The sequence below is a fragment of the Canis lupus genome, chromosome X (genome assembly GCF_003254725.2).
Source record: "Canis lupus dingo isolate Sandy chromosome X, ASM325472v2, whole genome shotgun sequence".
NCBI classification, from domain to species: Eukaryota; Metazoa; Chordata; class Mammalia; order Carnivora; family Canidae; genus Canis; species Canis lupus.
Genome location: NC_064281.1, coordinates 58885297 through 58906202, shown reverse-complemented (window position 1 = coordinate 58906202; position 20906 = coordinate 58885297). Strand labels below are relative to the sequence as shown.

Below are 20906 nucleotides of genomic sequence, written 5' to 3'. Positions count from 1 at the left end.
CACCAAAAAACTGTAAAAGTAATAAATGCATTCAGTAAGGTCACAGGATATAAAATCAATGCACAGAAGTCCACTGCATTTCTATGCACTAATAACAAAGCAACAGAAAGAGAAATTAAGAAAGCAATCCCATTTACAATTATAGCTAAAATAATAAAATATCTAGTAATAAACTTAAGGTGCTGAAATATCTGTACTTTGAAAACTATAAAACATTGATGAAAGGAATTGAGGTGACACAAATAAATGGAAAGATATTCCATGCCCCCACCAAAAGAAAGATATTCCATGTTCATGGATTGGAAAGAAAATATTTTTTAAATGTCCATACTACCCAAATCAATCTACAAATTTAATTCAATCCCTATCAAAATACCAACCTTTTTCACAAAACTAGAACAAAGTATCCTAAAATTTGTATGGAACCATAAAAGACCAAGAAAAGCCAAAACAATCTTGAAAAAGAAAAACAAATCCTACTAAGCTGTAGTAATCAAAACAATATAGTACTTGCACAAATATAGACAAATAGAACAATAGAACAGAATAGAAAGCCCCAAAACATACCCACAATTCTTTTTTTTAGAATGACATAGATTTTTTTCATTTCATTTTTAAATAGTAAATTTATTTTTATTGGTGTTCAATTTGCCAACATACAGAATAACACCAGGTGCTCATCCCGTCAAGTGCCCCCCTCAGTGCCCGTCACCCATTCACCTCCACCCCCCGCCCTCCTCCCCTTCCACTACCCCTAGTTCGTTTCCTAGAGTTAGGAGTCTTTATGTTCTGTCTCCCTTTCTGATATTTCCTACCCACTTCTTCTCCCTTCCCTTCTATTCCCTTTCACTATTATTTATATTCCCCAAATGAATGAGAACATATAATGTTTGTCCTTCTCTGAGTGACTTATTTCACTCAGCATAATACCCTCCAGTTCCATCCACGTTGAAGCAAATGGTGGGTATTTGTCATTTCTAATGGCTGAGTAATATTCCATTGTATACATAAACCACATCTTCTTTATCCATTCATCTTTCAATGGACACCGAGGCTCCTTCCACAGTTTGGCTATTGTGGACATTGCTGCTATAAACATCGCATACCCACAATTCTATTGTCAATTAATCTTTGACAAAAGAGGCAAGAATATATAATGGGATAAAACAGTCTCTTCAATAAATGGTTCTGGAAAAACAGGACAGGTATATGAAAAGAAAGGAACTGGATCACTTCCTTATACAACACAAAAATAAAGCCAAAATGGATTGAAGATCTAAAGATTAGATCTGAAACCATAAAAATCCTAGAAGAGAGCACAGGCAGTAATTTCTCTGACATTGGGAGTAGCAACATTTTCCTCAATATGTCTCCTGAGGCAAGGGAAATAAAAGCAAAAATAAACCATTGGGACTACAGCAAAATGAAAAGCTTCTGCACAACAAAGGAAACAATCAACAAAACTAAAAGACAACCTACTGAACGGGAGGAGATATTTGCAAAAGACATATCTGATAAAGGGTTATTTTTTGATAAAAGGTTATTATCCAAAATATATAAAGAGGGCAGCCCGGATGGCTCAGCAGTTTCACGCTGCCTTCAGCCCAGGGTGTGATTCTGGAGACCCGGAATCGAGTCCCACATCAGGCTCCCTGCGTGGAGCCTGCTTCTCCCCCTGCCTGTGTCTCTGCCTCTCTCTCTCTCTCTCTCTCTCTCTCTCTCTCTCTTTCTCATGAATAAATAAATAAAATCTTAATATATATATATATATTGAACATGAATATATGTATATATTTATAAAGAACTTCTATTACTCAATCCCCCCAAAAAACAAATAATCCAATTTAAAAGTGGGCAGAATCCCTATCAAAATACAATGGACTGTCTTCAGAGAGTTGGAACAAATCATCTTAAGACTTGTGTGGAATCAGAAAAGACCCCAAAGAGCCAGGGGAATATTAAAAAAGAAAACCAGAGCCTGGGGCATCACAATGCCAGATTTCATGTTGTACTACAAGGCTGTGATCATCAAGACAGTGTGGTACTGGCACAAAAACAGACACATAGATCAATATAACAGAATAGAGAACCCAGAAATGGGCCCTCAACTCTATGGTCAACTAATATTTGACGAAGCTAGAAAGACTATCCACTGGAAAAAGGACAGTCTCTTCAATAAATGGTGCTGGGAAAATTGGACAGCCACGTGCAGAAGAATGAAACTAGACCACTCTCTTTCACCACACACAAAGATAAACTCTCAAAATGGATGAAAGATCTAAATGTGAGACAAGATTCCATCAAAATCCTAGAGGAGAACACAGGCAACACCCTTTTTGAACTTAGCCACAGCAGCTTCTTGCAAGATACTTCTATGAAGGCAAGGGAAACAAAAGCAAAAATGAACTATTGGGACTTCATCAATATAAAAAGCTTCTGCACAGCATAAGAAACAGTCAACAAAACTCAAAGACAAATTACAGAGTGGGAGAAGATATTTGCAAATGACCTATCAGATAAAGGGCTAGTATCCAAGATCTATAAAGAACTTATTAAACTCAACACCAAAGAAACAAACAATCCAATCATGAGATGGGCAAAAGACATGAACAGAAATTTCACAGAGAAAGACATAGTCATGACCAACAAGCATATGAGAAAATGCTCTGCATCACTGGCTATCAGGGAAATACAAATCAAGAGCACAATGAGATACCACCTCACACCAGTGAGAATGGGGAAAATTAACAAGACAGGAAACAAATGCTGGAGAGGATGTGGAGAAATGGGAACCCTCTGCACTGTTGGTGGAAATGTGAACTGCTACAGCCATTCTGGAAAACTGTGTGGAGGTTCCTCAGAGAGTTAAAAATAGACCTGCCCTACGACCCAGAAACTGCACTGCTGGGGATTTACCCAAAGATACAGATGCAGTGAAAAGCCGAGACACCTGCACCCGAATGTTTATAGCAGCAATGTCCTCAATAGCCAAACTGTGGAAGGAGACTCGGTGTCCATCAAAAGATGAATGGATAAAGATGTGGTCTCTATAAACAATGGAATATTACTCAGCCATTAGAAACAATGAATACCCATCATTTGCTTCGACGTGGATGGAACTGGAGGGTATTATGCTGAGTGAAGTAAGTCAATCAGAGAAGGACAAACATTATATGGTTTCACTCTTATGGGGAATATAAAGAACACTGAAAGGGATTATAGGGAAAAGGAGAGAGAATGAGTGGGAAAAGTTAGAGAGAATAACAAAACATGAAAGACCCCTAACTCTGGGAAACGAACAAGGGGTAGTGGAAGGGGCGGTAGGCGGGGAGATGGGGTGACTGGGTGCCAGGCTCTGAAGGGGGCACTTGATGGAATGAGCACTGGGTGTTAGGCTATATGTTTGCAAATCAAACTCCAAAAAAATATATTTAAAAAAATAAAAATAAACAAAAATTTAAAAAATAAATGAAAAAATAAAAACACAAGAATAAAATAAAAGTTGGCAGAGGATATACATACATTTCTCTAGACATCCAGATGGCTAACACACACATGAAAAGATTCTCATCATCAGTTACTATCCGGAAATGCAAATCAAAACTACAATGAGATATATTACATCTGTCAGAATGGCTAAAATAAAAAACTCAAGGAGCAGGTGTTGGCAAAGATGTGGAGAAAAAAGAATACTCATACACTGTTGGTGGGACTGCAAACTGGTGTGGCCACTATGGAAAACAGTATGGAATTTCCTCAAAAAGTTAAAAGTATCTCATTGTAGTTTTGATTTGTATTTCCCTGATGGCAAGTGATGCAGAGCATTTTCTCATATGCATGTTGGCCATGTCTATGTCTTCCTCTGTGAGATTTCTGTTCATGTCTTTTGCCCATTTCATGATTGGATTGTTTGTTTCTTTGCTGTTGAGTTTAATAAGTTCTTTATAGATCTTGGAAACTAGCCCTTTATCTGATATGTCATTTGCAAATATCTTCTCCCATTCTGTAGGTTGTCTTTGAGTTTTGTTGACTGTATCCTCGGTGTCCAACGAAAGATGAATGGATAAAGGAGATGTGGTTTATGTATACAATGGAATATTACTCAGCTATTAGAAATGACAAATACCCACCATTTGCTTCAACGTGGATGGAACTGGAGGGTATTATGCTGGGTGAAGTAAGTCAGTCGGAGAAGGAACTGGAGGGTATTATGCTGAGTGAAGTAAGTCAGTCGGAGAAGGACAAACATTATATGTTCTCATTCATTTGGGGAATATAAATAATAGTGAAAGGGAATATAAGGGAAGGGAGAAGAAATGAGTGGGAAATATCAGAAAGGGAGACAGAACGTAAAGACTGCTAACTCTGGGAAACGAACTAGGGGTGGTAGAAGGGGAGGAGGGCGGGGGGTGGGAGTGAATGGGTGACGGGCACTGGGTGTTATTCTGTATGTTAGTAAATTGAACACCAATAAAAAATAAATTTAAAAAAAAGTTAAAAGTAGAATTACCTCATGATGTAGCAATAGCACTACTAGCTATTTATCTAAAGAATACAAGAACACTAATTTAAAGGGCTACATGTACCCCTATGTTTATAGCAGCATTATTTATAATAGCCAAATTTACAATCGCCAGATTACAATAGCTGAATATTATTCAGGTATAAAAAGGAATGAAATTGCTATTTGCAAACATATGGATGGAACTAGAGGGTATTATGCTAAGCAAAATAAGTCAGTCAGAGAAAGACAAATACCATATAATTTTACTCATATGTGGAACTTGAGAAACAAAACAATTGAGGAAAGGGAAAAAACAAAAGATAGAGACAAACGAAGAAACAGACTCTTAACTACAGAGAACAAATTGATGCTTACCAGGGGGTGGGGATAGGGAAATGGGGTTTAAGGAGTGCACTTGTTATTATTAACAACAGGTGATGTATAGAATTGTGGAATCACTATACTGTATACCTGATACTAATATAACACTGTATGATAACTAACGAATTAAAATAAAAATAAACACAAGAAACAACAAATGCTGAGGATGTGGAGAAAAAGGAATTTGTGCACTAATGGTGGGAATGCAAACTACTGTATACACTGTATAAAACAATTTGGAGGTTCCTCAAAAAGTTAAAAATAAAAGTTAAAAATAGGTTCCTATGATCCAGTAATTGCACTACTGAGTACCCAATGAATACAAGACACTAATTCAAAAGGATATATATATTCCTTTATTTTTTGCACATTATTTATAATAGCCAAATTATTGAAGCATTCCAATTGTCTATCAATAGATGAATGGATAAAGAAGATGTGGTACATACACACACACACAGACACACACACACACACACACACACACACACTGGATTGTTACACAGCCATAAAAAGAATGAAATTTTGCCATTTGCAACGATATGTTGGAGCTAGAGAGTATAATGCTAAATGAAAAAAGTCAGTCAGAAAAAGGCAAATACCCTATGATTTCACTCATATGTGGAATTTAAGATATTCATGGTTTTATTTTTTTTTATTCATGGTTTTAAATTGCAAAAAGGATGTCAGAAAGTATCGCTAGAAGTCCAAAATGGTGAGTATGGTCTCATCTTTTTCATTCACACTTAGAGTGCACAATATACCATATATCATATTCACAGTCACAACTCCTTAATTTTCCATTTAGCAAGAACTAGAACTATTTCAGAGACCAGTAGACTATAAATGACTGAGACGAAATGCTGAGACACCTGCACCCCGATGTTTATAGCAGCAATGTCCACAATAGCCAAACTGTGGAAGAAGCCTTGGTGTCCATCAAAAGATGAATGGATAAAGAAGATGTGGTATATGTATACAATGGAATATTACTCAGCCATTAGAAACGACAAATACCCACCATTTCCTTCGACGTGGATGGAACTGGAGGGTATTGTGCTGAGTGAAATAAGTCAATCAGAAAAGGACAAACATTATATGGTCTCATTCATTTGGAGAATATAAAAATTAGTGAAAGGGAATAAAGGGAAAGGAGAGAAAATGAGTGAAAATATCAGTGAGAGACACCTAACTCTGGGAAATGAACAAGGGGTAGTGGAAAGGGAGGTGGGTGCGGGGTTGGGGTGACTGGGTAATGGGCACGGAGGGGGGCACTTGATGGGATGAGCACTGGGTGTTATGCTAAATGTTGGCAAATTGAACTCCAATAAAAGAATTTAAAAAATAATAAATAACTGAGACCAGGAATGTAGCACTGTGTAACCTGGGAGTAGACTTCATGAATGGATTCTGGTGGATAAAAACGAAGATGGAAACCCAGGTAGGGAACAATTTGTGAAGGACTTGAAATCTGTGGAATTAGATTAGGATGTTATTTCAGAAGTAAAATGCTACCATTTGATGTTTTTTTTTTTGTTACTAGATGGAGGGTTAATAGAAGTTTCAACTCATGACAAAAATGTGAGCTGGGTTTCAGGAAAATATATATCTTTTTTTTTGTGACTGGGAATAAAAATCCTCTTTGAATCTACACCTTGGTAGCACCTGTCTAGACAAAGAACATGGAGTTCTTTTTTTTAAATAAATTTATTTTTTATTGGTGTTCAATTTACCAACATACAGAATAACACCCAGTGCTCATCCCGTCAAGTGCCCCCCTCAGTGCCCGTCACCCATTCACCCCCACCCCCCGCCCTCCTCCCCTTCCACCACCCCTCGTTAGTTTTCCAGAGTTAGGAGTCTTTATGTTCTGTCTCCCTTTCTGATATTTCCCACACATTTCTTCTCCCTTCCCTTATATTCCCTTTCACTATTATTTATATTCCCCAAATGAATGAGAACATACACTGTTTGTCCTTCTCCGATTGACTTACTTCACTCAGCATAATACCCTCCAGTTCCATCCACGTTGAAGCAAATGGTGGGTATTTGTCGTTTCTAATGGCTGAGGAATATTCCATTGTATACATAGACCACAGCTTCTTTATCCATTCATCTTTCGATGGACACCGAGGCTCCTTCCACAGTTTGGCTATTGTGGACATTGCTGCTAGAAACATCGGGGTGCAGGTGTCCCAGCGTTTCATTGCATGCAGATGGCAATCTTATGTAAATTTTTTCTCCTTCCCCAATATTTAACCACGTATCTTGATGTGAGAGCTAGGATTTAGCCCAATTATTTTGGTAGCACTCCCTAAAAATAACGCAGCTGATCTTTCTTCCTGGTCAGAGTGCTTGGATTATGCTTCCGCAAACACATAACCAACCTCTAAATAACCAGGCCCTATTCTGGTTTTGCCATTCCCATTTTGTGGGGTCCCAACCAATTCTGTTATACTGCTAAATCAGAAAACAGGAAATCCAATCATTCCTGGCTTACCATCTGCATTCTCATTTCCCACCCATCCTGGTACACTGGTTTTAGCCACTTTGGGTAACCAGATGTAATGCAACTTATGTTGTACTTTCACATCTCTGGGACTTTTCTGATATGCTGATCCTTCAGCCTGGAATTCCCTTATAGATCCTTTCCATCCTATTCATCACTTAAAGTTCAATTCTTCCTTGAGGCATGTGCCCCCATTCCAAGATTTCTCAAATTAAGCTGTAATTCATGGCTTGCTCCTTCTGTGTGTATACTATATGTTAATTGACCCTACATTACAGCAACTATTTCCATCTACTTTATAGGTCATTTTTAATGAACTCTTTGAATGGCAGATGGTGTCATAGAGAGTACTTATGCTTGAGACTTTGACAGAACTGGATTCAAATCCTATTCTCTTCCATTTATTGCTCCCTGATTTTGAACAAGTAAATCAACTTCTCTGACCCAGTTCCCTCATCCGCAAAATGAAGACCATTAAGAGTAGCCACCTCATATCTAGCATTAAATGTTTTAATATGGGACAAATGGAAGTACCAGAAACTGCCTGGTACATCGTAAATGCTTCATAACGGTAGGCTCTCATTATTATCACCACGGTTTGAACTTACCTCAGAATGTAAACTCTACAGAAAAAGATAATTATGTTTGTCCTCTGATGTGACCCTAGTACCCAGCACTGTGCCTGGCATGAAGTACGTACTCAAGAAATGTCTGTTGAGTTTGTGGATAAATTAATGAATCCATAAAACAATTCTCATTCTTAGCATCCTCCTTTTCTTCTTTGACTCTTCTACTATCTATTAACGTGGTGCTTCATACCTCACAGAAAAACTATTAAGTAGAGGGTCACTGAACATTCCCCATCCCTTGTTCATTTTGCTTTACCTCCACTTGTTGCCCCCTTTCTTGAATTCTCTGCTCTAACAAGTTTGAATTCAGCAGTGACCACTACAGCCTAGCCTTCCTGACAGAGGTAGTACGCAGGAGTGGGGGGGCGGGTAGCGGGGCGTGGCCACAGTGTCGCAGAACCAGACTGCGCTTGCGTAGGCTGCGACAACGCGGAGCACTGAGAGGCCAGTGGTCATTGCTCACTGGGTGTGTGTGTGGAAATATCACTTTTCTCACCAGCTCTCACTCCGGATCCCGGGTCTCTGGTTTAGGATTTGCCGGAGGCGCCGACATTCCTACCATCCTCTCTGACAGGTTGCTGACCTCCCGGTTCCTGCTCCTGACTCCTGGAACCATGTCTCTGGTAAGCCAGAATGCGCGCCGCGGCAGCGCAGAGACCACTGCAGATTACAGCGACGGCCAGGGTGAGATGCAGGCTAGTAACGCCTCCGGGTCCCCGACCTCCATGCTAGTTCCCCAGGCCCTCCAGGGCCCTCATGCGCCAATCAACCCTCAGGGTGCCAGCGCTTTCCAGGCTGCGCAGGACCCGAATGACCTCGAGGTCCTAATCGAAGAGCAGTCCCAACGTTTGGGGGCGCTCAGGGTCCAGGACCCTCTAGAAGACAGGTCGATTGCTTTGGTGAATTTCATGCGAATGAAAAGCCAAACAGAAGGTTCCATCCAGCAGGCTGAGATGCTGGAGTTCCTCAGAGAATACTCAGATCAGTTCCCTGAGATCCTCAGACGAGCCTCAGCCCACCTGGATCAGGTGTTTGGGTTGAACCTGAGGGTTCTTGATCCCCAGGCTGACATTTACAACCTAATCAGCAAACGGGGGTTCCAGACCTCTGATCAGTTAGCAGAATCCCTGGATGTGCCAAAGGCAGGTCTCCTGGCCTTGGTCTTAGGCCACATCCTCCTGAATGGTAACCGGGCAAGAGAAGCATCCATTTGGGACCTGCTGTTAAAGGTTGATTTGTTGGGTGATCCTCAGAGGATCAACAACCTTTTTGCGAACACAAGAAACCTGCTCATTACTGACTTTGTGCGCATGCGGTTCTTGGAGTACTGGCCAGTGTATGGCACCAATCCCCTTGAATTTGAGTTCTTGTGGGGCTCTAGAGCCCATAGGGAAATCACAAAGATGGAAGCCCTGAAATTTGTGGCAGAGGCCCATGATGAAGAACCCTGGAGCTGGCCAGAAGAATATAACAAGGCCCTGGAAGCTGACAAAGCCAAAGAAAGAAGACAGGCTGCTGGCTTGGAATTCTGGTCAGAGGAAACTATGAATGATAAGGCCAATGATTTGGTCCAATTGGCCATTAATGTCACTGAGGAGTTGCTACCTATACATCAGGATGAGCTACTGGCTCACACTGGCAAAGAATTTGAAGAAGTGTTCCCAAATATCCTCAGTCGAGCTACTCTAATCCTTGATCTGTTCTATGGATTCTCTCTGATTGAAGTTGATACCAGTGAGCACATCTACCTCCTTGTCCAGCAACCAGAATCAGAAGAAGAGCAAATGATGCTAGACAGCCTGGGGAGACCCACTCAAGAATATGTGATGCCAATTTTGGGTTTGATCTTCCTGATGGGAAACCGTGTCAAAGAGGCCAACATCTGGAACATGCTTCGAAGATTTGGTGTGGATGTAGGGAGAAAGCATGCCATCACCTGCAAGCTTATGAGACAGCGATACTTGGAATGCAGGCCACTCTCCTACTCTAATCCGGTTGAATATGAGCTTCTTTGGGGTCCAAGAGCTCACCTGGAAACTACCAAAATGAAAGCCTTGGAGTATATGGCCAGGCTCTACAGAAAGCGACCACAGGACTGGCCTGAGCAATATAGGGAGGCTGTTGAAGATGAGGAGTCCAGAGCCAGATCTGAGGCAACTGCCATGTTCTTCTTCAGCCCCATGTGAAGTCTGGGGAAATGTATCACTTTAGTTGTGTGGCATCAGTTAAAGGGGCCCTGGGGAAATGGGCACTGGGGCTCCAAATAAGAAGTCAGTCAGGCCTGGGGTGGAAAGTACACATTGTGCTTGCTATTTGTGTTCTATTACTAATAGTATTTCCTTTCTTATAATATATCTTTGAATTAGGTTCATGATCAATGTTTATAAATGAAATTGCTCATTTGTGATCCCCATCTTATTTTACTATAAAAGCTCAGATAACTGTGTAAAATGCATTGGTGATATTTACATCTTTCTATGATATGGAAGAGAATATAAAGTTGTTTTTTAACTGTTTGAAATAATTAGTAAAATGGTATGGTGCAAATGTTAAGTAACAATAGTAACAATACACACAACAAAAACAAACACAAAATCACTTATCCGTGGATGCCTTCTTTGTGTCTACTCTTGTATAAGGAAAAAAAGGCTGGTATTCACCTGTTTGCTTTGTTGTTCCAAAATGTTGTGAAAAATAAAAGTATAATGAATTAGATCCCATGCTTAAGCACTCTTTTTTATTCAACAAACATTTATTAAGCATCTGCTATGCTCCGTGCTGGGAATATAAAGGTGAAGAAGACCCAGCTGAACCCAGGGCTTAAGGGGGAGGGTCCATGGAAGTAAACCAAAAATTGTTTCATTGCTGTGGCAAGATGGTATAATGAGGATAAACTCAAGAGTTAGTTCTAGGAGAGGCCACAGGAGTAATTTCCAACTAAACTGTAGGTGCTGGGAGGGTATGGTGGAGAAGACAATGGGGCACAAGAAAGGCTAGGGGAGGGGCAGGGTGGTGTCAAGCAAAAGATTAGTAGGGGAGTGGCAGAGGAGGTGGTAGGGGATAATGAGGTGGTATGGAGGGCTCAGGACAAGTTGTCCTATAGTGACTTCTATTCTACCACCTGAGGTTGGGGTGGGGGAGAGAGGGATTGTTTATGAAGTCAGGGGCAGTATGTAAATCACCTTTTAGAGGATTCACAAAGACAATGTTCAGTTCAAGGGGAAGTGGGAGAGGGAAGCCTGGGGCAGAGATAAGGAAGACCCATATTCTCCAGAGTGGGTCTTGGGAATCAACAATGGTTCTCCCGAAGGCAGCTGGTCTTGGCTCTTGGGTCAGACAGAACAATCTACCTGGAGCTCTGTCCAGCAACCTTGGCCAGTGGAATTTATTTCTACACCTAAGCTGTTAAGGTGAGTGAGTATTTTGGCTCTCTTCATCCTGATGCTTTTTTGCAGCTTCTAACCCTCCTCACAGCTCTCCCTAAGTTTTCCCTAGAAAGCCTGCAAATAACAATTTCTATAAGGGAGTCCTGGCTCAGTAGTGGATGTTAAATGGAAAGTCATCTATGACGGCAGGGGTGGGGGAGGTGCCTACGCATGGTGTAGATTTTATGTTTCCTCACCCCCCCACCCCACCCCGCACCCATAAGCTTTCTGTCCTTTCATCCGTTTAATCAATAAGGGCTACCCTCAACTGCCACCTCCTAACAAATGAGAAAAGATGCTCCTCACATTTTCGTCAGTCTCAGGAAGAGAATGACACGACCATTTTACCGGGGGAGGGGACAAGAAGGGAAATACACCGTTTTGGTCCCAAATACCGCAGCCTGCAGAAGTCAAATTAGAGCTGCCTGCTTGGGGAAGCCACTGCGCATGCGCACTCCGCGGTTGCCTGGGAGATACAACCCCCACCTTGTCTCCGCGATCTCCCTATCACAGCAATCCGGGGAAAACTAAACACTAAGGGCAGGATTTCCAGTCATGAGAAAATGAGTAACTAGAGAGCTAGAGCTAAAGGGGTTCTGGAAAATGGGATGGGGGTTGGAGTTATGAGGCAGGAGAGCTTCTAACTCAAAGGCCGGACCTTGAAGTAGGGTCCTGCCTACATGCTGAGATCTCATTCTTTAGCCTCCTTGGATCCTTAATCTGTGCACGCTTGTGAGGCAGGGGAGGGGGGCAAACAGATTAAGATGCCAAATTTTCCTTGCTCTGATTTTTTTTTGGGGGGGGGGTGGTGCAGTGTCTGGATCCTCGAGAACATCAGTTGTTCTGCGGGTACCAGTAGAGAGAAACCTGCCAAGGGGTGGGTGTAGCATCCAGACCAACAATAGTGTAAAACTGCCAACTTCTTTAATACTAAATTTGTTCTAGGTACTGTGCTGGGTTCTCCACCTCCTTTAGCTCTAATCTTTCCAGCAGTTCTCTAAGAAGCATTTTAATAGCCTTATTTGGCACTGTAGGAAACTGAGGCCCACACAGCCAGTCACCGAAGGCTGGTGTTGGAGTCTAAGTCTGCCTGTGACTATGGTTCACACTCTTTCCAGTATACTACATCGCAGGCCCCTTCCAGCTTGTGCTCTGTTTTCACTCTAACTTATTGAATCTCGAGAAATATAAGGAAAGGCTGCATGACATGATGGGAGAGGCAAGATGATAGCCCTCTGGAGGCCAATGAAAGTACTGCTGAAATTTTCCAGGCTCTTCCTAGTTCCATCACTCAGGCTCCACTAGAGCTGTCTAGGTGTAGAAAGTGCGTTTTTGTCCAATCTCCTTACTCTGTCCTATGAGTCTTCCCCAATTTGCCCTCTTCCTGCAAGCATCCAGCCTTATCTGCTGGCTTTCACCCAGAGAAAGTAAAACATCACCATTTCTGGGCCTCCAGAAATGTTTGGCAATGTATTTTGTGATCCTGAAAGAACACTGGCCTGATAGAGATCATGCTTTGCCAAAGGGAGGTCAGGATGCAAAAACAGAAGTGGGAGATAGCCCCTCTGTCACAGATGCCACATGTAGTTTCCTAGAAGTGACAAAGATGAGACTTGCATGGGGCACATGCCTGTGGTAAGGGAAAGGTTGTAGTCTCTCTGTGGCTACAGCCATTCCTTGGAAGGCTAGGGGAGATCTGGGTACTCTGCTTTCTACACACACCAAATTAAAATTAGCACCCCCTAGGAGAAACAGTGATGGAAGTGGGTGTCTAGTAAATAAGACTTACAAAAGATGCTGCATGAATTAATTCAATGTAAAATCACCAATAGGCCTTTAAACACTGAACCAAGTATTTTTCTTATCTGTGTGAATTTAGAAAAATGATAAAGTCTCAGTTCATTTGTAGACTCTTTGGGCTATCAATACCACAAGTATTGAATTTTGGCCAAGGTAGGGCTTGCAAAATGGGTGTTAGTTAGATATGAGCTCATAACCCTATATATACAATGCCATTTGGATTCCCCTTTGATCCTTCCTGGAAAGAAAATGTTGAGAATACATTCACTTTCAGTTGCTGAGACCCAGGAGTGTCCTCTTCTGGAGAAGATGGGTGGTTAGGGAAGACTTTTCCTGCCTTCTTTCCATCAGTTTCTCACTGAGCACACTCAATGAGCATTATAATTCAAGGAAAAGCTGAGCTGGACTGGCACATGTGGTCTTCAAGGCAGTTCTCCCAGCCCTAGGATTGCTGCTCCTAGGCCCTCCAATACCAACAATCTAGACCAGCCTGTAAGTACCCTTTAGGTTCAGACAAGGACCTCACAGTTGTCTTCTACCTTTCTAGTGGGGATTTCCAAACAGTGAGATTTCTCATTTTACATACTTTCTTTTTCCCCTCAATGAGTACTTGGCAATGCCCTAAGGAATTCTCTGCAGACAGGGTTTGAGGCTAGTTATAAAGAAAGCTGGAAAAGAATTATCAGAGTGGGCTCTGGCTCACTCAGACATTCCTGTTGTAGGCCTCATAGGAATACAATAAGCATATGATAAGTAGGGGGCAGTAGGTCAGAATGATTATGAACTCTGGATCTGGACAATGCCGGCTCTCACTTCCTGGTGACCTTGGGCAAGGTACTCAACATCCCTATCTAAACTACCTAAAACTATTTTCAAGAAATTGATTGAAAAGCCCAGAGTCATACACTATTCGATGATGTCAGAGAACTATACAACCTAGGCCAATTGTATGTTAGTCTAGTAATATTTCAATTCTTTACACTGCTTTTAAGATTACTTGTCAACACCTTGGTAGCTGAGTTCAAATGAATACAGATTTCTTAGAATTACTAGTATTTGGGGTTTTCCTAACAATTATTTCAGGTGAATATTAACTCCAGGTTGTTATGAATCATAAAGTTTGGCTGCATTAATAACATATTTTTTGCAAACACCCATCCACAAGACACTTTTCTAGGGCTTCTGCATGGTCTCTTTAAACAGGTCTCAAAGACTATTAGGAATAGGCTATTAGGCTTTACATAGTATTCAGGAGGATGCTTAGGTGGCTCGGTTGTTGAGTGTCTGCCTTTGGCTCAGGGCATGATCCCGGTTCTGGGATCGAGTCCCACATCTGGCTCCCTACAGGGAGCCTCCTTCTCCCTCTACCTGTGTCTCTGCCTCTCTCTCTCTCTCTGTCTCTCATGAATACATATCATTCAGGGAGTCCTAAACAATGAGGACTTCTCTGATAAAGGTCAGGGTTAGGAAGGGAGTTGGGAGCTCAAGCCTAATGTCTGAGCAACCTTATTTCTTATTTGAGTATTTGATACACAATGTTACATTAGTTTCAGATATGCAACTTAGTGACTTGACAAGTGTATACATTATGCTATGTTCACAAGTGTAGCTACCATCTGTTATGTTAAATCCCTATTACAATATCATTGACCGTATTCCTTAGATTGTGACTTTTACTCCGATGACATACTCATTCCAAAACTGGAGGCCCGTATCTCTCTCCCTTCACCCATTTTGTCCAATCCCTCACTCCTTTTCCCTCTAGCAACCATCAGTTTGTTCTCTGTATTTATAGGTGTGATTCTTTTGTTTATTCATTTTTTTGAGATTCCACTGGTGAATATATAATTGTTAATTATATATTGTTATATATAAAATATATATAATACATAAGTTTATATTTATATAAAAACATATTTATATATTATATATAATATAAAATATATAATATATAAAATTATAAATATATGATATTAATAATATTGTATATATATACAACATTTCTTTATACCTTCATTTATTGATGGACGCTTAGGTTGCTTCCATATCTTGGCTCTTGTAAACAATGCTGTAATAAATATAGGAGCGATATGGCTTTTTGAATTAGTATTTTTGTTTTCTTTGGGTAAATACCCAGTAGTGAAATTATTAGATCATACAGTATTTCTATTTTTAATTTTTTGACAAGCCTCCATATTGTTTTTCTCAGTGGCTATACTAATTTACATTTCTATCAACAGTGCACAAAGGTTCCTTTTCCTCCATATCCTCACCAACACCTATTTCTTGTCATTTTGATCTTACTTTGATTTTAGCCATTCTTATATTTGTAAGGTGATATATAATTACACGTATGTTGAGCAACTTTTCAAGTGTCTGTTGGCCATCTGTCTTCTTTGGAAAAATGTCTATTCAGTTTCTCTGCCCACTCTTTAATCAGATCATTTGTTTTTTTAGGTGTCGAGTTGATAAGTTCTTTATATATTTTGGGTATTAAACCCTTATTGGATAAATCATTTGTAAGTATCTTCTCCCATTCAGTAGTTTGTCTTTTTGTTTTGTTGATGGTTCCTGTCACTGTGAACATTTTTAAAAATAATCCAAATAGTTTATTTCTGCTTTTGTTTCCCTTGCCTTAGGAGACATATCTAGAAAAATGTTTCTATGGCCAATGTCAGAGAAATTATTGCCTATGCTGTCTTCTAGGATTTTTATGGTTTCAGAGTCTCATGCTTAGGTCTTTAATTCATTTTGAGTTAATTTTTGTGTATGGTGTTAGAAAGCAGTCCAGTTTCATTCTTTAACAGGTCCAGTTTTCCCAGCACCATTCATTGAAGAGACTATCTTTTCCCTCATTTTATTTTCTTGCTTCCTTTGTCATAGATTAATTGACTATATAATCATGGGTTTATTTCTTAAGACTCTATTCTGTTCTATTGACTTATATGTCTGGTTTTGTGCCAGTACCATACTGTTTTGATTACTACAGATTTGTAGTATATCTTGAAATCTGGAATTGTGATACCTCTACTTTGTTCTTTCACAGGATTACTATTTAGGGTCTTCTGTGGTTCCATACAAATTTTAGGATTATTTGTTACAATTTTGTGAAAATGCTGTTGGTATTTTGATAGGAATTGCATTGAATCATAGATTGCTTTGGGTAATGTGGACATTTTAACGATATTAATTCTTCCAACCCATGAGCACGGAATATCTTTCCATTTGTTTGAGTCATCTTTAATTTATTTCATAGGTCTTTTATAGTGTTCAGAGTACAGGTCTTTCACCTCTTTGGTTAAGTTTATTCTTAGGTATTTCATTCTTTTGTGGTGAAATTTTAAATGGTGTTGTTTCAAAAAAAAAACTCTTTCTGAGTGAACTTATTTCATACTGCCTTTCTCCTTAGAGCATTTGGTTTGGCATGGGCTGGCCAGGGTAGGGTCTCTGTCCTCTAAACATCCACTTTTCTCAAAATATAGGATGGAGAAAGGGAAAACACAAGAATGGTCATTACTTACGAAGCTGTCCTCTGTTCTCAAGCCTTAACTTGCTTGGGCCACAGCTGAGAGAAACTTCCCTGCGAGGTGACAACAGGGTGCCTTGGGATGGCCTCAGTGTTGTTTGGTCTTGTTCTGCAAGACAAAGAGGACTGCTATTCTGGAAGATATTCATTATTCCCGACAGTGAGGGAGACCACTGAGATCTAGCTGTAGAGAAATACTTGTACACAAGACTACTCTCCTTTTTCTGGATTGGGAGCTAGGAGGAGTGCAAGGCCTAGGATGGAAGAAGTGAGTAGAGGGAGCTTTGGCACAACTACTAACCTTTTATATCATGTCCCCTCATACAATAATGGGCATGGGCATGCTCATAGTTCCTAACAGGGAAGAAGAACAGTAGTCAGACATGCTGAGTGAACAGAAGTCAAAGGCCAGCTATGACAGGGAACAAACTGGCCCTTAAGATCAGTGGCAGCACCCAAGCCTCTTGTTTGCATGGCCTTCACTGCCAAACTTACCCACAAGGAGTAAGACCTAGTTCAGCCCAAACCAAAGGCTGTCCTGGCCTCTGAGATTCATCTATGCTGAAGGAGCCTTTGGAAATCAGGCTTGTTAAGGGCCACTTGCCCAGTTAAGTGTTTTTTTCATTTTTAAAAGATTTTATTATTTATTTATTTATTTACTTATTTATTTATTTGAGAAAAAGATGGAGAAAGAGCGCACAAGTGGGGGGTGTGGGAGGGCAAAGGGAAAAGAAGAAGCAGACTTCCTACTGAGCAGGTAGACTGACATAGGGCCCGATCCCAGGACCCTGAGATCCTGACCTGAGTGAAAGGGAAAGGCTTAACCAGCTGAGCCACCCAGGCACCCTTGCCTAGTTCAGTTTAATAAGCAGTTGCTGAACACCTGCTATATGCTGGCCTCATCATAGTAGACACTAGGGCACAGAGATGAATTAAATATGGTCCCTACCATAACTGTGTTCTAATTCTCTATTCAGCTTTGAGTCTGTACAACTGTATAACTAATATATCAAGGTTTTATTCCAATGCATCACTTTTTAATTTCTTGAATTTATAATTGTTTCTTTTTCAAATATACCTTATTTTTTCTAAATAAGGACATTGTTCTTTTCTTATGGATTCTAGTCTTTTTCATCTCTTTAAACATTTTAATCAGTCTTATTTTAAAATTTTTAAGTATTTGCCTATTTTTTGTTAATTCTGCCATTTGTTAGGTCTGCTCAGTATCTAATTAATGATGGTGGGTTTTCATATGTGCTTTATAACTTATGTCTGTGTGCTAATCTTTAGTAGGCATTACCTCCTGAGAGACTCTCATGTTGTCTCTGCCTCCAATCTCTCCCTCTTGGGGAGAAAGAATGAAGTTACATGCAGTCTGGTGCAATTGTTCCACTGCAGTTTTTCAAGCACAGACACAGTGTCTTTCTGAGGTTGGAGGTTCTCTGAATCTCCTCTGACAAGAATACCTCCTGCTCCATGGAAGCCCTCTCCTGTACACATATCTTTAAGATATTTATCCAAATCTTTGCTGCCTTTTATGATTCCTTGCTCTTATAGTTTACTCCTCTTATAAATTTTTAGTGTCATTTCAATAGGATTTTGGAAAGAAAGGGAAAAGAGGAATGTAATATCACATCTTGACCAGAACACATCATTTACTTCAGTAGGTAAAAGTTGAAGTCAACTTAAAATCTCATAGTATATACTTTAGTTTCACTTATTAATAGAATTAGTGTCCGTCCTTCCAGTTGAAAAGTGTAAAATATTTGGGAATGATGGACTATTAAAGAGTAAGAAATGATATTCAATATGTATTATTAACTACAAAAAGCAAGTGATGAAATATTAAATATAGAGTCAATATTGTCTTGTTAAGTCTATGTGCAAATATTGGAAACATATTTTTTTAAATTATGAATAGTGATGTGGTAGACAAAATAACAGTCCCTTAAAGATATCATTACATGGGTAATGATCCCTGAAACTAGTGACTTAGTTACTTTACATGGCAAAAGGGACTTTTCAGATATGATTCAACTAAGGATATTAAGATAGGGGAAATTAGAGATTATCCTGGATGATGTAATCAAAATAGTCTTTATAAAAAGGTAGCAGGAGAATCAGGATTAGTGGTAGGGGATGTGACAAAAGAAGCAAGAGATTAAAGTGATGTGAGGAAGGGATCATGAACCAAGAAATGAAGACAGCCTCTGCAAACTGAAAAACGTAAGGAAATAGATTCTCCCCTCGGAGACTTGGGAAAAATTAGCCTTGTTGAGACCTTGACTTTAGTCCAGTGAGACTAATGTTGGATTTCTGACTTTCAGAATTATAAAGTAATAATACTACCAAGTTTGTAGTAATGTGTTACAGAAGCAATAGGAGATTCATACAAGTGCTTACCATAGGGTAAACAAATTTAGAGTAATTTAAGTTTCTACTTTGGTTGAAAAAAAATAACATTCAAATAAATAAGATAAAATGTTTAAAGCAGCTGAATCTGTCAATAACAATAAGACTCTGGTTGTCAGCTTATGACCAGAGAAAATAAAAGTACTGTAATATCCATGGTAGGAGAATGCAAAAGGAATAAGAATGCATTTATTTACATGTCTCCTAGAAATATAAATTAGTAGTGGGTTATACGGGGCTACATTAAATACTACACATTTTAAAGAAATGATTACATTCCATTTATAATAATGAATTTTGAGAAATTGTTTTTGGATGTGAACTTGCATTTGGCTTGGAGGATTATTCCAGACTTACTTAAATGAGGAAAAATGCCAACGAAAACAACTAAAAACTCCAACTAAATCTTCAATAACATTTGATTGGTAAAGGAGGTAAAAGTCTGTCTATGTAATAGAATGGCATACAGATAGTAGAAATGACAATGAACAGTAATGGTTAGTAACAAGTCAGTTACTTTAGGAGACAATATTAGCAGTATAACTTAATTTCTATGAAATTAAAAAGGACTATTTCTCTGGCCATATTATAATTTTATTCATCTTTTGTTAGTAGTTTTGCAGGTGCTATTTTTGCATATATTATAATACCACTTCCTTACTTTTCCACGGTGAAATTATATTTGTTTTAATAAATTGAACAAAACACCAAAGGCATACTGTGATGACCTCTTTCTTTTGAAAAGTGAAAAAATAATTTTAATTCTTGAATGCAAATTGAGTTGAGAAAAGGTCTTATGCTGTGGGTAGGAGCATAGATACAAACAGCTCCTTTATGGAGAGTCTTTTGGCAGCAAAGTAACACTTTTGAAGGTTTTCTCAGGAAATAATCCAGCAGATAAATATAGATTTGGCTATATGGAGTCCATAAAGGTATTTTTTTTTATTGGAGTTCAATTTGCCAACATATAGCATAACACCCAGTGCTCATTCCATCAAGTGCCCCCCTCAGTGCCCATCACCCAGGCACCCCCACCCACTACCCACCATGCACCTCCCTTTCCACCACCCCTTGTTTGTTTCCCAGAGTTAGGAGTCTCTCATGTTCTGTCTCCCTTTCTGATATTTCCCACTCATTTTTCTCCTTTCCCCTTTATTCCCTTTCACTATTTTTATATTACCCATATGAATGAGACCATATAATGATTGTCCTTCTTCGATTGACTTATTGCACTCAGCATAATACCCTCCAGTTCCATCCATGCCGAAGCAAATGGTGGGTATTTGTCGTTTCTAATGGCTGAGTAATATTCCATTGTATACATATACCACATCTTCTTTATCCATTCATCTTTCGATGGACAACGAGGCTCCTTCCACTGAAAGAATATGTGACCATGAAGCCAGCTCTGCAAGAAATACTAAGGGCGATTCTGTAATAGAGGAAGTCCCAGAGAACAATCCACAAAAACAGGGACTGAATAGATATCATGGTGACACTAAATTCATATCTTTCAATAGTAACTCTGAACATGAATGGGCTTAGTGACCCTATCAAAAGGAGCAGGGTTTCAGCCTGGATAAAAAAGCAAGAACAAATTTGCTGTCTACAAGAGACTCATTTTAGACATAAGGACACCTACAGCCTGAAAATGAAAGGTTGGAGAACCATTTACCATTCAAATGGCCCTCCAAAGAAAGCAGGGGTAGCCATCCTTATA

The 20906-nt window shown here is 39.6% G+C and overlaps 1 protein-coding gene and 1 long non-coding RNA gene across 2 annotated transcripts in view; one reads left to right on the top strand and one right to left on the bottom strand.

Annotated features, from left to right (window-relative positions):
* Window positions 1-20906, bottom strand: part of LOC118353661 (uncharacterized) — a 107193-nt gene that overhangs the window by 32555 nt on the left and 53732 nt on the right. The window contains exon 2 of the long non-coding RNA XR_007409301.1: window positions 16770-16883. This is a non-coding gene — a long non-coding RNA (uncharacterized LOC118353661). The remainder of the gene's footprint in view (window positions 1-16769; window positions 16884-20906) is intronic.
* Window positions 8417-10738, top strand: MAGEE2 (MAGE family member E2). Its single transcript, XM_025466231.3, has one exon. The coding sequence runs from the start codon at window positions 8638-8640 to the stop codon at window positions 10207-10209; it is 1572 nt and encodes a 523-aa protein (XP_025322016.1). The 5' UTR covers window positions 8417-8637; the 3' UTR covers window positions 10210-10738.